The 19,126-nt window shown below is 30.7% G+C and overlaps 1 protein-coding gene across 2 annotated transcripts in view; it reads left to right on the top strand.

Moving 5' to 3' along the window:
• LOC143069620 (uncharacterized) overlaps positions 1-19,126 on the top strand; it is a 22,791-nt gene extending 3,665 nt beyond the window's left edge. Inside the window, exons 2-5 of one of the 2 annotated variants that reach the window (XM_076244348.1) lie at positions 4,278-4,479; positions 4,513-4,720; positions 5,206-5,363; positions 15,863-19,126. In XM_076244348.1, the coding sequence (XP_076100463.1) occupies positions 4,287-4,479; positions 4,513-4,720; positions 5,206-5,363; positions 15,863-16,083 (780 nt within the window). In that variant the 5' untranslated portion in view covers positions 4,278-4,286 and the 3' untranslated portion in view covers positions 16,084-19,126. Of the gene's footprint in view, positions 1-4,277; positions 4,721-5,205; positions 5,364-15,862 lie in introns of both variants that reach the window. The other variant, XM_076244345.1, reaches the window with a different exon arrangement.

The raw sequence follows: 19,126 nt of genomic DNA, 5'->3' as shown, positions 1-19,126 counted from the left end.
TACAGTAACAAGAGACAACAAAAATCATAGATTTCTTACTTGGAACAGGTAAGTTAGGAAACCGTATATATATTTAGGGAGGTTAAAAGTATGTGCAGGATCTGTCCCTTTCCTCTAACATAGGACAGTGGCATTACCGGTACAGCACAACATAAGAACAACCAAGTAAAACTCTGAAGAGAACAGCTTTTAAGTTTTAACTCATCGGGTCGATACTAAGCAAACTATAAACAAATAATCAGGTTAGATGACGAAATAAAAACATTTATCCTGATTTAGAGTAATTTATAAATAAAGTAAAACGACTATCCTTTGCAATGAATTCATATAAAATAGCAAGGTATCAAATTGTATTGAAAGCCTTCAGAATTAGTAAGTAATGAAAAGGGAAACAAACCATGAGATGATCATTCGTTGAAAAACCAAAAATATAAATGGTAGCTTTTGTTACTCGATACTCACTTTTTATAACTCGATACTCGCTTTTTGTTACTCGCTACTCACTTTTTATAACTCGCTACTCGCTTTTTATAACTTGATACTCACTTTTTATAACTCGATACTTGCTTTTTGTTACTCACTACTCACTTTTATAACTCGATACTCGCTTTTTATAACTCGCTACTCACTTTTTGTTACTTGCTCCTCACTTTTTATAACTCGATACTCGCTTTTTGTTACTCACTACTCACTTTTTATAACTCGATACTCACCTTTCATAACTTGATACTCGCTTTTTGCAACTTGATACTTGCTACTCGACTAAAAGTAAATCTCGAATTTAAGCATGGATGCAATTTGGGTACTCCTCATTACAGAATCATGGATAGTTTGGAGGTTGATTCAAACCCATTTTTTTATGACTCAATATATTTTTCAAAATTAAATTGGTGTACCTATACCATTAAGAAGGATAGGGCTACAAAATAAACACGGTATGGACATTTTTTTCTTGATCATAAAAAAACGTAGGTGAAAAAACTGTCAAAATAGGTGCAATTTGGGTACCGTCACGTTAAAAGAATTCAGACATCAACATTAATCAGCAGTAATTAGCATTTTCTTTTAATTGACTGTGATCCTAACAAGTCTTTCATCTTGTGTAACATATAATAACAAATAGTTACATACATGAACGGTACAAGCCGATCCCCAAGCTGATACATATAAACTTTGTTTTTCTTTTTAAGTTCTTAAAATTTCTAAAATTGAGAAATGTTGTTTGATTTACCAGATCCTTTCTATAAAAGAGTGCTGATATTATATTTTAGAGAGTGAAAACGTGCATTCAATGTCATTGTTTTGTTGTTTTCTTGCAATAAAGAATAATGGATACTCATATGACTTTTTTTTTATCTACACTATTCAAAATATTGTCAAAATAAGAAAAATATATTGACTATATCTGATGTTACAAAAAAAAAAGTGTTATAGAATAGAATATTTTTATATGTTATAGAAGCCTATGATGTAACCTGAAAAAAAAATACAAAAAATTATTATAATATACACCAACCAGAAGATCAAACTATAAAGACCTTGTTGAAAAACAGATTACCTAACTTTAATTAATCAGCATTGGATTGAATTAAGTGATTACGAGTGGCATTACCTTAGTTCACAATCATCAGACAACTGTTGAATAAACAAACCGATTATAGACTAATGATTTCCATTGGACTGTAAATATTTATTTAGCTATTCTGTGTGTGAACTGAATAAAATAAAAATCGCCATGAAATTCAAAGTAAAAGTTATCATGGAAAATAACTTCATAATTTAAAAAAGTAGAAACTGCGATACAAACAGACACAATAACACTAATTTTCGTATGGATTTAAAATAGTCCGTTAACTGGTACTCCAATACTTCACTGACCTGTTATCATCCATCATTGGTCGGACACTTTTTTCAAATTCCATTTATACTGTTAAAGTTTGTGACAAATTCCTCCAAAATCTAGTTAATTCATATTTTATTATGGGGCCAGATCGACTTGGGGACGGATCGACGTGGGCCGGATCGACTTGGACTGGATCGACTTTGGGCCAGATTGACTTGGGGCCTGATCGATTTGGGGCCGGAACGACCGGATACCATTCACAGTAAACATGGTAAAGGCTGGAAAAAAAAGATTGATTACAGCATCGGCTAGCTGCAACGTTGGATGCTTTCCTGACGTTTTGGCCATGAACCAGTTCAGCCGTTTGTCGTTGTGTCCATACACTAGTTCTGTCCTGGTCCTTTGGGTCCATTAATACCATTATACATTTTTCTTTATGTCCATGATGTCTGTGCTTATCAATGTTAGAATAAAAATTTTATGCATGTAGGTTGGTGGAATATGATAGTTTTATTGATAAATATAACTACATGTATGATGCAGTGTACGGACAATGTCCAATGAAAACCCTATTTATGAATTTTATTCAGTATGCTTGCAGAAAACTGTCATACTGTCATGACGGTATTTGTTTCATCAATCTTCAAAAAAAGTATTAACACCATGATAAAAAATGATTGTATGGTCCAAACAATTTTTGTTACATAGCCAAAATGGTACATCGCCAAAGCCAGCTCCTTGGCCAAAAGTTCTTGTTTCTGGTACAATAGTTTTAATAAAAAAAATTAAAAACGGTCTACAGAAACCTTTTTTGCTTGTTTTAATTTTCCTCACCATACCTATAGTCTGCCAAGATTTCTATTTACTTTGAAAGTATTTAACCCTTTGACTTAAGAAACATTGATTTCTCTTGCCAGCAATTGTATTTATACCTTTAAATTAAAGTTAACTACATGTACATGTACTTGAAAACCAACCGATTTACAATTTACAGTATGATATATACATTGTATGTATAATGATAATAGGATTCCTGAAATTCAAACAAATAATAGTAGAACATCATGATGACATCATACATGTATGAAAAATACATATATATATATATATATAACTTGGAAGTATTTTTGAAGAGGTTATCTGAAATTCTTCACACATCTTTAAAGATGAAATAGGAAATAATTGATGCAGGCTATACTTTATTGTAGTTTTAACATGGGTAGGTATTATATTTGTGATTATTTTTGCCCAAGCGAAAGTGAGGGCTAAAGTAACACGAATATATTGCCTACCCATGTTTTAACTAAAATAAAGTATAGCTTGCATCAATTATTTCGATTCTGATTAGGTTAATTAAAGTAATTTCTATGTCCGTTAAGTATATGTGTAAAAGCGTTTGTGTAACCTCCCATTTCGTTTGTAAAGAAGCAAAAGGCTGGCACTGTGATTTTTTGAGGGAGGAGTTTGAACAGCCAGCATGAAAGGTTGTCGTATCTAGATCAAATATCTCAATTTCAGAATGCAACACATATCAGTCATAATAAATGAATTCGTAACATCATGTGCACCATTTAAGAGTTTGAAAGTGTTTTAAAGTTAAGGAAATAAATTAAGTGCATGATAATTTGATAAAATTCATTATTTTGAAGAAGTTAATATACGCATGTGCAAAAATTTTTTATTGGATTTAGAGCATGGGTTTGTTCACAAAATGAAAGAAGCATGTCATATTAGAATTGTATTTTCTCCATAGATCTTCACTGATATATATCCTGTAATGTCTTAGAAATATTGACAATACATATTTCAACACATTTTGGGATCTTAGTGGCCTAGACTGGCAAGTGGTTGAAGGCCGTACATTGCCCTATAATGGTTTACTTTTATAAACTGTTATTTGGATGGAGAGTTGTCTCATAGGCACTCACACCACATCTTCCTATATCTATTAGTAGTTTATCTATAGTGATCAGTAGTTTTATCAAAACTGAAAACAATTATATTTCAAAAAGTGCTTAAAAATCAAAATTTTTGATCACGAAAATTATGCAAATGATTGACACAATTTGGAAAGAAATAATAGTGAGGACCAGCACATTAACTTCAATGACCATTAGGGAAAAACACATTTTGAGAAATCTGGTTTTGTTACAAGCATGAATTTTATAGTGATATACTTTGAACCTATCTTAATCAACATAATTAAATTATAAACACAGGATTTATTTTACATTTAAGATATTTTTATTTAAAATAATATAGGTTACTATTATGTGTATTTTAAAAAAAGAATTGTTATACATTGTGTCTTCTTAGATTGTGCTACATACCTGTATACCATGTAGTCCTTGAAACATACATTGTCTTATTAGATTTTGCCATATACCTGTATACCATGTAGTCCTTGAAACATACAATTTTGTTTACATTACAGATATCAAAGATGATTCTCCAATCATTGTCCATTCTCTTTTTGTGTGTTACAATAACAACACAACATCAGAATCAAGCTTTCCCTCCCGGAGTCCCTCCACAGCAACAACACATGCATCAACCACCTGGAAATCAACAGCAATATCAAGGTCAAAATCAACAGTATCAAGGTCAACAACAACAAAATCAACAGTATCAACAAGGTCAAGGCCAGCAAAATCAACAGTATCAACAAGGTCAAGGCCAGCAACAACAAAATTTACAGTATCAACAGGGTCAAGGTCAGCAACAACAACAGTATCAACAACCACCTCAAGGACAACAAAATACACAGCAATTCCAACAGCAGCCACCACCAAATCAAAATCAAGGTCAAGGAGGTCATCAGGGTCACTCTGGAGGTCATCATACCTTCAATCAGAGGGAAAATGTACATAATCAAGAGTAAGTTTGTTTATAAGCTTTGCAATGTTTTTGAACGCAGAAAGTGAATTTTAATTAAAAGTTCAGTAGATTATGATGAATTACAATTATTTTTAGAAAATCTCTATCTGAGGAGGATAAAAATATATACATTATGATAAATTATGCATTGAAAATCAGTTTAAGTTCAACCACTGAACAACAGACTCCTGTATATATTTCATGACAAATGATGACCTATTCATATATTTTTTAGATATCACATTACAAGTACGTGAACAATCTTTCATATCTTAATTAGAATTAAAAGGATTATATAATCTGTGTCAATTAAAGCTCTGGCAGAAATAGATGTTTGTCCTTTTGAAATATAGAATATTTCACTTTTTGGAATGGTTTGCTCTGAATATTTTTGTTGAAGTTTAATATACCATGTTTATAAGATATATGTATTTATTAAATGAATATGAAGCAAGTTCCAATAGAACAATTTATCTTTTTTACAGACATATAAAAGAGCATTTAAAAGAAGTCGTGGACAAACCAGAGAAAGAAATGACTGATGATGAATTAGAATTCCATTACTTTAAATTACATGATTATGATGGTAACAATAAACTTGATGGGGTAGAGGTTACCAAAGCTATCACTCACTTTCATGATGGTAAGTCTATCCAGTCACCAGTAATGTAGGTAGAATAGTTACATGATTATGATGGTAACAATAAACTTGATGGGGTAGAAGTTACCAAAGCTATCACTCACTTTCATGATGGTAAGTCTATCCAGTCACCAGTAATGTAGGTAGAATAGTTACATGATTATGATGGTAACAATAAACTTGATGGGGTAGAAGTAACCAAAGCTATCACTCACTTTCATGATGGTAAGTCTATCCAGTCACCAGTAATGTAGGTAGAATAGTTACATGATTATGATGGTAACAATAAACTTGATGGGGTAGAAGTAACCAAAGCTATCACTCACTTTCATGATGGTAAGTCTATCCAGTCACCAGTAATGTAGGTAGAATAGTTACATGATTATGATGGTAACAATAAACTTGATGGGGTAGAAGTAACCAAAGCTATCACTCACTTTCATGATGGTAAGTCTATCCAGTCACCAGTAATGTAGGTAGAATAGTTACATGATTATGATGGTAACAATAAACTTGATGGGGTAGAAGTAACCAAAGCTATCACTCACTTTCATGATGGTAAGTCTATCCAGTCACCAGTAATGTAGGTAGAATAGTTACATGATTATGATGGTAACAATAAACTTGATGGGGTAGAAGTAACCAAAGCTATCACTCACTTTCATGATGGTAAGTCTATCCAGTCACCAGTAATGTAGGTAGAATAGTTACATGATTATGATGGTAACAATAAACTTGATGGGGTAGAAGTAACCAAAGCTATCACTCACTTTCATGATGGTAAGTCTATCCAGTCACCAGTAATGTAGGTAGAATAGTTACATGATTATGATGGTAACAATAAACTTGATGGGGTAGAAGTAACCAAAGCTATCACTCACTTTCATGATGGTAAGTCTATCCAGTCACCAGTAATGTAGGTAGAATAGTTACATGATTATGATGGTAACAATAAACTTGATGGGGTAGAAGTAACCAAAGCTATCACTCACTTTCATGATGGTAAGTCTATCCAGTCACCAGTAATGTAGGTAGAATAGTTACATGATTATGATGGTAACAATAAACTTGATGGGGTAGAAGTAACCAAAGCTATCACTCACTTTCATGATGGTAAGTTACTACAGTCACCAATGTTAATCAGTAGTATATATTGTAGAATAGTTCCTGTATTTATTTTAAAGTTGATATCATCTTTAGTAGTTAGATATTTGTGTCTATTTGCACACTGCTAGCTGCCACAAAGTTGAACCATACCAAGAGATTGAAATTCATAATTTTTGTTTTCATTTATAATGTATATTTTTTTTATTGTGATTTCAACACATCTACTTTTTAACGACCTTGACTGGCTGTGAAGCCCTTGCATGGTCAGCTCTATGCCCTGCGGCATTTGTACACATTAAACTGTTTCTGCTAACCACGTTTTTAGCACACCTTGCCATAGGAAATGTGAGCTATTGTCAGCACGTCACTTGGCCTCCTTCGTCATCCATCCAGTGTAAACTATTTCAAACATCTTCTGCCCTGAAACTACTGAAGTAATTCCAACCAAACTTAATCTTAATGATCCTTAGGGTATCTGGAATAAAGGGGCATTAGGCTAGTTTGCTGACAACATGGATAAGTGTGTCTTTGAACCATATCGTCAGCTTATATTGTGTATTTAGCAGATAGTTTATAGGAGCTGATCCAGCACATCTTTTCAGCTGTAAGGACTCAGACCTGACTGGATCATTAAACACTAAAATCCTTTATCCATTAAATTTCCACAAAATTAAGGAGTGATTTTCTTAAAAGTTTCATACTACGAGGAAAATCAGTACCAGATATAATTTGATAATTATTTAAATCTCATCAAAAGTTAATGTGTATTGTTTTTACCTGTAAACATGCCTTAATGTTTTAATCCTTGTTTCAAAATGTATTGGATAAATTTCTTATGCTGAAAATGTTATTTTTCATTTTGAGTTACTTCCCTTTATTTGTATGATATCTTAAAATTTTTGGATAAATGACTGTTGTATAACTTGTAAGCTTAGCTTGAGATATTTGATAAACTTACTGAAACATTTGTATGTTGAGCTCTTTTTTTTTCCTGTAGCTTGGTCTCTGTCTTATTGACAAGTTGTTTGAGTACAAACAGTCTATCCCCTGCCATACAATTGTGGTATTGATAGATACACCTTATTGCAATTTGAAAATCTGCCCTGGTTGATCTGAGAATCTGTGCTACTTGTGGGATCAAATATTTTGTGCTATGGCATCATTTTTTACAAGAACCTTTGTGATGTTCAGTAATTGCGGACAAATAGTGATATAAAGGTGTATTTAAGTTATCTTTCAAATTAAGCCCTTTCATTGTCTGTTAAATATCTATCAACCAAAGCTTAAACCCTTGTTCAACATCAGTAAAATGGTTGAGGTTGAGATTTTAAATTGACCAATAAATTTTCTAATGAAAAATTTGAATTTTCTGTAAATTTTTAAATTGCTGCTGACAATAGTTGCACTATGGACAAAATATAAGATTAATTATTATGAGTTTAGGAAATGTTTTCAAAATTTCAAATGAAATTTTTTTTGTATTGGGGAAACTTTTCAAATCTTATTTTCCAAATGATAAAAACACTGCAAAACTTTCTGAATTTACATTTTATAATTACTGATTGTTGACAAGTAAATCATTCAGCGCCTTTGTAAACTCTGAAATTTTTCTTATTCTTGATTGAATATTATTGAAAACTTTATGCTGCATTTGTAAAGTGGAAATCAATTCTTTATTTATAAAATGCTTTTCTGAAAATAATTAGAACTTGCAGAATCAGAGGGAGGTAAGAAAGATATGAGGGAACTTTTGAAACATGTTGGGTTTCTGTCAAGAAGTTAGTATAACACAAGTCAGCATGGCATACACAACTTTTAATTGTAAACCAACTTATTTTGGCTCATATTTTGCATTTAGATCTTTTTGTCCAATATTGCATATCTTTTTTTAGAAATTATTTTTTTCTTGATACATTTATATGAAGGGAAAAAAACCTTTACTTGTGTTGCAACAAATTATTTTTCACATATCAGGTAATTGTTCAAAAGTTGCAAAATTTATTTCATGCAAAACTGATTTGGTTAACAGTATAAGAGGACATTACATATAAAATCCCTACTCAATTTCTTTGAGTGAAACATTAGTATTCACTATTGGAATATTTTTTTTTATTATTAGAATTTCATATCATTATATGAAATAGTTTATTTTTCTGAACTTGAGCATTTGCTCATTTCTGGATTTGTTTGAGCCATACCCATTTTAGGGTTCAATTTATGATGCACTTGTTTGAAAACTTGAGTGTAGGTGTTTAATTGGATAAAATTTCTATAACTTTATTGAAAACTTATTACTGATAGTATACAAGTGTATGTGCATTTGAATTCCAAATTCTGGGGCGTAGCTCCATATACGCTGTCACGCCATGGCGTGCACATCGCGGGGTCTAAAAAAATAATTTACGCCGAAAATAAAATAAAAATACAAACGAGTAAAAAATATAAAATTTAACTTAAACAAGAAACAAAGATAACGATACAGTATAAATATTTTAATTTTGTCACAATAATATTTCCGTATATATCAACCCTGACCGAAATACTTTTTAATTTATTCGTGAGAATTTTTTTTCTGGTACTCAAAGTAAAAAAGCAGCGTAAACATGAGCAGTTCAAAGCGTGACCAGCCGAAAGGGCAAACTTTAGACAATTTTTTCACCAAAATGCCTACTAACAGTACCAACGGTGATAGGCATGCAGAAACACAACCAGCAACAAATCAGGACAATATAGACTCTGAAACGTCAAAGGTTTACGATGAACCGGTAGCATAAGCGCCACATCAGTGTCCATGTCAAAGCCAGTACAAAAAAATCTGGGACCATCTTATCCAGATATTTCTTTGTTGAAAGATTCGAAATCATTAGGAAAAAATGTAAAGTTACAACTTTTGACTGACAAATGGAAAGATGTCCACACCTTCAAATTTCCGACAAGGTATATTCAATAAAAAAAAATGTAATTCACGTCGTTGAACTAACAGCACTGCAGGGGTTGTAAATCCACGTTTTTATTTGGATGAGGGTTGTAAATTTCGTACATAATTTTGGCAAAAAATGACCTATTGACGTTTGTTTCATTTTTATCTCTCAACTTTGGATCCAACCCTGAACAATTTAACGAATTACAATAATCTTTATATGAGTTTGACTGTCCTTTTGGTATATTTCGCCCCTCTTTTATATGTACATTACGGAAGCAAGTCAACTCGTACCACGGAAAACTCGTACCACGTTAACTCGTACCAAAAAAGTTAACTCGTACCAACGTAAACTCGTACCACTGGGAAGTCGTACCATTAAAAATATATTAAAAAACATGAATGTTTTATGTTGTTTTTTTTTGTGAACTTAATAAAAATAAAGTTGAATTACTTGAATTTTATACGGGATTTTAAGGAAAGCTTAGACAAAAGTACGAATGTTTTTATAAGTTTTATTATTTAAACTGATCTTTCAAACTAGTTTTAATCCAGATGAAAGTAAAAAAATATTGCTTTAACTGTACTTTAAGTTGAATATCAATATCCAAATTAAATTAATTAAAGCTACTTCATATTGTTCTGTTTTGACACCTTCCTGTCGAAATAAAGCCTCAATGCATTAAAAACAAGAGGCTGTCACAACGACAGCAAACCGGATTTATTTACATTTATTTGTGTCCTGGCAATATCAGATGATTTCATTACTGATGAATGGTGAAAGTGAAAATCATCAATATCAAATTTGACCTCTATTTTGTCATCAGTATCAACATTTTGAAATAATAATATTTGAAAAGCTTAGATTGAATGGTTCATGAGTAAATGCAACAACGTGAATGGAAACGCCATTTTACGATCTTTCAAGAACCATAACTCCTGAACAGTAAAAGTCAAAATCGTCATTATGGAACTTGACCTCTATTTTGTCATCAGTAACAACATATTAAAATTTCAAAAGCTTTGGTTGAATGGTTCATGAGAAAATGCATGGACACGACGGGAAACACCATTTTTCAATCTTTCAAGAACCATAACTCCTGAACGGTAAAAGTCAAAATCGTCATTATTGAACTTGACCTCCATTTTGTCATCAGTAACAGCATATTAAAATTTCGGAAGCTTTGGTAGAACAGTTCATGCATAAATGCACGGACACGACTGGAAACTCCATTTTTCAATCTTTCAAGAACCATAACTCCTGAACGGTAAAAGTCAAAATCGTCATTATTTAACTTGACCTCCATTCTGTCATCAGTAACAACATATTAAAATTTGGGAAGCTTTGGTAGAACAGTTCATGAGTAAATGCACGGACACGACTGAAAACTCCATTTTTCAATCTTTCAAGAACCATAACTCCTGAACGGTAAAAGTCAAAATCGCAATTATTGAACTTGACCTCCGTATAGTTGTCAGTAATAACATATTAAAATTTTAAAAGCTTTGGTTGAACGGTTCATGAGTTAATGCACGGACAACATTTGATTGCCGCCTTTCAAGAACCATAACTCCTGAACGGTAAAAGTCAAAATCGCCATTATTGAACTTGACCTTCGTATAGTTGTCAGTAATAACATATTAAAATTTTAAAAGCTTTGGTTGAACGGTTCATGAGTTAATGCACGGACAACATTTGATTGCCGCCCGCCCGCCCGCCCGACCGCCCGACCGCCCGGCCGCCCGGCCGCCCGCCGTACATCCCCAAATCAATAACCGACATTTTTGTCACAAAAATCCGGTTAATAAAATGAAATAGCCTTTCAAGACTTCATCCGATTCCGCAGTACTAGTCGTTACTGAAATGTTGCGTTCCGAGCGAAATGATGATAATGAGTGTTTGGAACGAGCTATACCAAATCGCTCTAGATATAGCAGAGGCTTTTGATATAGTTGAAAATGTTCCTAGGTGGTGTTGAAGACAAATCTCGAGAGCTAGCCATCCAGCCGAAACACCTAAGGATTACTGGCGAATTTCTCTCTACTCTACTATCCGTTTCTGAATCATATGATGACGGAACTTGATTCTCGACTTCTGAATTCAGAAAACCATTTTCATGCACAGTATCTTCTTCCGTGTGTATAGTCTGACAAATAAATAATGACCAAATTGTCACAATTTATCAGACATACCTAATAGATATCGGGTTGTCTTTAGAAGACTACAAGAGAGAGGTTGAACGCTGGAGAGCTCGCTGTCGAATCCTACCTAGTGATAAAGTGCCGACAACACTGTGTCAAACGCTTGATATAGTTAACCCCGCATTGTATCTGTCTATTGATACAATACCTGTTGAGAAATGACAGATTATCTGCTTTGGGTTTTATGCACATCCACCGTGATTTTGAGGTCAATTTAGACAGGACCATGGACGTTTTTGTTGCAGCTATAAATGCGAAGGGCAGATTTTTGAAAATTATTCAGGATGTTTCTAAATAAAAATGATCAAATACAGTCCTAATAATTTGCTATTCAAACCAATTTTAGTCCCTCAGAACGCACCTTTTGCGTCTAGCCAAAAAAACAAATCTTGGGGGGGGGGGATTCCCCATAACGCCCCTGGTTGGCGTGCACTTCAAAAGGACCCAGCTACGCCCCAGAAATTTAAAGACTTCCGTATGTGACATAATTTTTCATTCATACAGATAAATTCTACATAGTCAATTTTTCATTTAATTTCCAAATAATTTCCAAAAGTGTGATAGTTTAAAGTAATACTTCAGAAAAAAAAATGTATAAATAAAATTGATACGAATGGGGGATATTTTTTTTATTCGAAACTTTACATCACGAAAATTATTGTATGTTATTTATCGTCCCATGAAATGGTAAAATGAACATGAATTTCATTATATTCTGTGTTTATATTTTAAATTCAGGGGGAAAAAGAAAGATTTTTGTATTTTAACATTTTATAAAACTGTGCAAAAATAGATAACTTCATTGATGCCAATTCATTGCAGTGGGAAGTTAAAAAATAAATAAATGAAAAAGTGCATATTGCAATGAAATGTCATTAATATTCACAGTAGAGCATAACAAAATGTGTGCAAAACAAGATAATATTTGATTTCGAGGTATTTCATCAAAACTTAAGACCCTAGCTATTTGTTAATATTTTTATGCCCCATTTATGGGCATTATGTTTTCTGGTCTGTGCGTCCTTCCGTCCGTTCGCCCAACTTCAGGTTAAAGTTTTTGGTCGAGGTAGTTTTTGATGAAGTTGAAGTCCAATCAATTTGAAACTTAGTAAACATGTTCCCTATGCTATCTTTCTAATTTAAATGCCAAATTAGAGATTTTATCTCATTTTCATGGATCACTGAACATAGAAAATGATAGTGCAGATGGGGCATCCGTGTACTTGGGACACATTCTTGTTGTTGAATATATTGAGAGAAATTTTACACGAAATCATCAACATTCAATCACCACTATTTATTTTCAACTGAATCACCTTGTGTTAGGTAAAGAAGAAAAGATGAAATTATCTATCACAACATACAGTATGCAATTTACTGACAACTGAACATCACTTTGCAACACAGTATTATCTCACACTCTTTATCATGGCGCTATAAAAAGTACCTGGGAGAAAACTGTTAGAAGTTATAAGAACAGTTAGGTTACATCTCTTTCAGCTTAAAATTTGAATTAAAATGAAGGACTGAAAAATGGATCATTTAGTATGAATATTAATAAATAAAAGAGAACATAATTTTCTTGTGATAACAATTTTATGAATAAGCTTTTTCAAAAGAGGGGGGTGGTGTCCTAACAATATTTTCCCATTCAAATGCATTGATGTTCAAAAAAGGGGACTTTGAACCCCCAGAAACCACCCCTCGCCCCTTAGATCTGCCACTAATGTAACACATATTACAGGGTTTCCCCTGGGTCAATTATTTTTTTCGCCACCTCTTTCGCCAAAACAATATATGTGTCACATTATTATATATGATTACTATTCTGTAGACAAAAATCATAAACATGATAACAACACAGAGAGTAAGTGACCTACAATTGTTAATTCTTTATATTTTTATTTTCTATTATTTATGATTGGTTTTGGAAATTTTATGTTGGTAAATGGTCCATTTTATTTTGAATCTCAATTCTATATTGGAGTTTCAATAAGTTTTATTTCGTTTTTTTTTCTTGTGAACCTTTACAATTTTGCTATTTTCTCAATTTTCAGTCTTTCACTTCTTGGTACAAAAAACGTTGAGTTTTATTTGCATTTACTTTAGTCAAGAGTTTTTTTTTAGGAATCCAATTTTATTGTATTCTTTTTGAGACACTTATATATAAATGAGAGATTGTTTTCTTATTCCAATAATCAATCTGTATCTGTTTAAAAATTTTCATGTCGTTAAATAAAAACTGAAATTTCTGACAATTTGTCTAAAATGAATAATTACACAGTAAAAATATGTTGAATGCAAATTCTCCTTTAAATTTATACATTGTGGTGTACTCATTAATTACAATTTGTTATCTTAATTGTCATATTGTATGGCCATATTGGAAATTTTGACCTTATAAAAGTCAATCAAAATTTAGGAACATATTTCGTTGCATTAAGTTCCGTGTAAGCCATCGATTTTAACACAATTCATTAAAACCTCTGGGATAGAAAACTTTGATGTTGTTCTAACCCGTCACTGTCTTGAGAAGACCCTAGAGGTGTAAAATCTCCGCCTTCCTCGTTGAAACAGCCAGGTGGTAACTCTTTAATTATTGACGATCGCGAGCTCGTTGAGTAAATGCCAGCAATCTTACAGGCCTGATGGGATGGCTGTTTAAAGCGTGTTATGCATGAATAATTCTCGAGAGAAGGGGTAATTATCATCCGGGATTACTGTCAACTTTTACAATATAATCCTACCGTTAAATGTTATTGGTGTGTATTGCTTATACTGCCCTAAGCCTTTTTCATTTTATCCCATTTTATCCCATTAATTGCTTTTATGGTAGTGCAAGGTGTACAGTATTTTCTTTTGATTTTCCTGTGTTTCTACAGGTACAATGTAAAAATGTATGGAAATGGGTTATTTGGTATTTTCTGAGACTACTCCATATACCATGTATACTATGTGTTATAGTAGTCTCAAGTATTTTTGACTTTACATGTTTATTTTATATAAAACCACATAAAAAAATATTGTTGGTAATTTTTGTTTTTGATTTCATTTAAATAGCAACAACAAAAATGTTGTACCGCTTTATTTTTTTTGTTTGAATTTTGTTTGTGAATAAAATATCAGTACTATTTTTTTCATTATAATATTTAAAAAAGTAAGACATTTTTTAAAAGCCATCCCTTCTTTAAAGTTCTTTAAATAAAGTTTTAAATTCTTATCTTCTGTTTTTAAGGTTCAAATTAAACTCTGTTGGTTTCTGATCAATTTGTATTTTATTCCTTCACAATAAAATTGATTAAATCTGGAAGTTGTGTCATTCTTTCAATCTTAAATTTTTAAGATAATTTTGAGAAGACATTCATTTGAACAGATGTTTCTCAAACTTAGATATATTCGGTTAATAACAGTTGGTTAAAGACTACAAAATCATTTGATAGTTATTTTAAATATTGTTCATGATTTACTCTTTAATTGCAATTGACATTTAAGACACTGATTTTCATAAGAAAGAAAGGCGTTGAATAGGAGAAGTACATCTGTATGCAAGATAAATTGCAGCACATTAAACAATAATCTATTTGATTGATGTAAGTAAAATTCCTAGACAGGCTGCATTTCATTAAGTGTTCATCAAACATTTTTAAAAAAAAATCTTTAGGTTGCAGACAACAATTTGACGATTCCATCTTCTTTTTTTATTCTTTTTTTTTTTTATCAAATACTAATTAAACAAATATGCAAAATGCTTCAAAAATTTTACATTAATTAAACAAAAATACAAAATTTAAAATTATAAGCAACTTTACCCTTAGTACATGTATATGACACCTTCTTCATGATTAGTATTTTGGTACAAATGTAATACATGTAGAGGTAAAATAAAACAAAATAAAAAAATAACTTCAAAAAGTAAACTGATCAGCAACATTGATAATTTGAAAAAGAATCAAAATTACATGGTTACATTATTAAGTTACTTAAAAATTTATAAAGTCTAAAAGTAACATTAAAACTTTGAAAAAAAAAATAAAAAAATTTAACATTGAAAAATAAAAAATAAAAAAGTAACAATCAAAATTAAAAAGCCAAAAAGTAACATTAAAAGACATAAAAAAAACTAAAAGTAACATTATCTAATTAGAAAGTAACATTATAGTCACCTACTGGTAGCCTGTGCTTTCAAGAAATAAGAATTCAAATTGGAATGGCATAGTAGTAGTAAGAGAGCAATGCAAATTTAGTTAAATTTTATATAAATGTATATTTACAGAAGACGAAGGAAAGGGAGAAGGAGAACATGGGGCCGGAGAAGGAAAAGAAAATCATCAGAAAACACCACCTAAAGTTTACTCCGACGAGGAATTGACTAGTATTATAGACATGGTGATGAAAGAAGATGATCTCAATGATGATGGCTATATAGAATACTTTGAATTTGTAACGGCACAGAGAAAAGCTAAAGAAGGGGGAGATAATAAGCCACCAGCTTAAAAACTGTTCTTAATTAAGTTTATGTTACTTAGGCCCCATATTTATGACCTATTGGGCATTTCAGATCTGATATGGAGAATTTTTATTCTAAAACTAGTGAACTAAAATACGCAAAGTTAAAGGATGGGGAAATGGATAATTTGTGTTTGTTTTTTATAATGAAATTCTTTTGTGTTTAAATTATGAATGTTATATGATACCTGCCACCTATAAATCCATCCCCTTTTAATGTTTATTTTGATCTTCTATTCTTTAATATGAGAAAGACTAAAAATGAAATGTATAACTGCTACTTATATTTAATACCGGTAGACCACTTTATTTCACTGGCCTTTCTTTAATTGATTATTTTTTTTTTCACTGGCCTTTCTTCTATTTGTTAACAGGGTCGTAGGGATGTAGTATTGTAGTTTTCAGGAAAGTATTTTTCTTTATACTGCTTGTTAAAAGGTCACAGAAAATTTAATTATAATAACCTTTTGTTATTTTGAATTGAAAAATAAAAGTTGTTTGTTCATGTCTGTTTATGGTAGAAACCAAATGATACTTGTATTAAATTCACAAATAATACTTTAAATGGACTTAAATTTATATAAATCTTTATGATGGTCTCATAAACCAATAATTGATTTTTGTTTATAGAAAAATGCATTTTGATTTGATACATAGACCTGTTTGGTAAATTTTTATCTACATTTTGATTTTTCTTTGACTTTTTTTTTATCATGATCTGAAAATTCTTTACAATGTATGTACTGTTAACCAATCTTTTTTCCATGAACATGTATTTTTTTTTCATGCTTAGATCTTTTTAGAGCACATCATAAGATGATTTTGTTCACAATTTTCTGACTTTGTTGAGGTATTTGCATTATATTTGACTCACAAGTCACATAGATAAATTCTCAGCTGAAATTCGTTTTTTTTTTAAATATAATTTTTTTGCATAATTTCTTATTTTAATTGTATCTAGTGCAATTAAAAAAAAATATTCATTGATGTAATTTATTTGTGAGCTGCATGAATGAATTGTTTGGAAAATTTCTTGTTATAATTGTAATTTGGACAATTGAAAAAGTCTGTCCAAATGAAGCAATTTTATGGTATTATATATATTGTAGTATTATCTTTGGTTTTGTGATCTGAAGAAATCCAATAAAACAATTATAAAGATATTTTTATAAATTTCTTATTTTACAAATGAAGTGCTATTTTGTGCTGAATTTTGTTCTTTACTTTGTAAGCTTTAATTGTGTATGTGCATGCAATAATAGCCACTAGACATTCAACAAATCAACAAATCAATTAATTTAATCTCTTTTTTTGCCCCACTTGCCTGAAAGAGGGATGTTTGATGAAAAATATATACTGGTACATATTTATATAAAGACTCTTAACAAATAATATTTAAGGTTCACACACTCACCTCAAGTTATAACAAACAGTTATACCTAATAAAATTTATAAACAAAATTAGAAAAAATATAGAAAACATCGATAATTTTTTTTGCTTGATTTGTTGATAATTTCAGTGAAATGCTAATTGTTAATATTTTAATGAATTTAATGATGCACAATATCATATTGATAGCAAAATCAAAATCAATCAATACGGTGATCTTAGTTCAGGTAGAGGTACTGTTAATTCATTGCGTGCATTTATTATTGCAATTTTTTGAAGAATTGACAAAAATGGCAGATAAATAATTGTGTTTATTGGAAAACAGATTTATGTCATGTATGTATAAGATATGAGAATGTGATTACTTATTATTGCAAGTCACATTATTTGCATTTATAAAAACACTGCAGTAGCATTCAGATTTACAGTATCTGTTTTAGAATGTAGGAAGTTTAGGGACATAGTCCTGTAATAGATTTTATAATGCAGCATAGATACACAGTTGATTAAAAACAGTAGATTTCTTATTTTTATAAGTTATTAAGAAGTCTTTTTTAAATATTATAGTCAAAAGCTCAAAGTTAAATTATTTTATTTTTATTTCAAAAATGTTGCACAAAATCTCAAACTTTACATGAAAAATTATTAATTGATTGGTCTAATTTACATTCTAAATGATCTTGGCTTTAGAAATAAAAGAATGTTATTATGGACCTATTTGAAGATTTTTCAATTTTCCATGCCTATATTGATAGATCAGCATCAAATACCTAATAATGATGCTGACGAAAGATTTGAAAATATGTCTAAGTGCAACTGAAATAATGAAAAGTTCAATTCTTGTTCATATCTTTTCCAATCTTTATATAAAATAAAATCAATAAATATTTCAATTGATTGATTTTTTGCTCATCTTTATAGAAACATTCCATTTTTATATCGTGTGTAACAAAAGTTGTTTTAGAAAAACAAAGTGATCCTACATTCCCTTGAAAATATCTCAAACAGTTATTTTCATATGTGACATAATTTCTTTGAGACATCTATAAATTTTTCTAATGGAATTTCACAAAAATTGGACAGAAGTTTCTTTCTCAAAAGACCCAAAGGAAAATTTATATTTTTGTTTTGTTTTACATAATTCCATTCATTATATAATCTTTAGTGAATTTGATTTTAATCTGATTTTATAACAATATTTGAAATAGATGTATAATTTATGGTTTATTTTTGGATGATTTTAAAGATACAAATTTTCAATTTGTTACTATGAAAATTAAAATGTAAGTTAAAACGGTATTTATTAATGAACAATTACAAGAATAAAATATTACAATGTTACTGAAGTTCAAATATGGGATGCGGAAACAAGTTTGGAAAATTTTTTATATATCTGTCTCCCAAATATTAGCAATACCATTGTGATGAGTTCTTAATGAGGAACAATTCACATTGCCTTATTGATTAAGAATATTCACTACATTTCCTAGACATAGCCTTATTTATTTTGATTGTTTGACCTAATTATTAGCTATTGTTCTTTTTATGCTCATTATACCAAATCATTGTGCAATTGATATATATGTGGTGGAAGTATGGTATTGTAAAAGTTTTTAATAAATGGAGAGATATATTTGTAAA

Source organism: Mytilus galloprovincialis, chromosome 3, assembly GCF_965363235.1.
Source record: "Mytilus galloprovincialis chromosome 3, xbMytGall1.hap1.1, whole genome shotgun sequence".
Classification (NCBI taxonomy): Eukaryota; Metazoa; Mollusca; class Bivalvia; order Mytilida; family Mytilidae; genus Mytilus; species Mytilus galloprovincialis.
The sequence above is the reverse complement of the archived record's forward strand: the minus strand, read 5'-3'. Positions and strand labels throughout refer to the sequence as shown.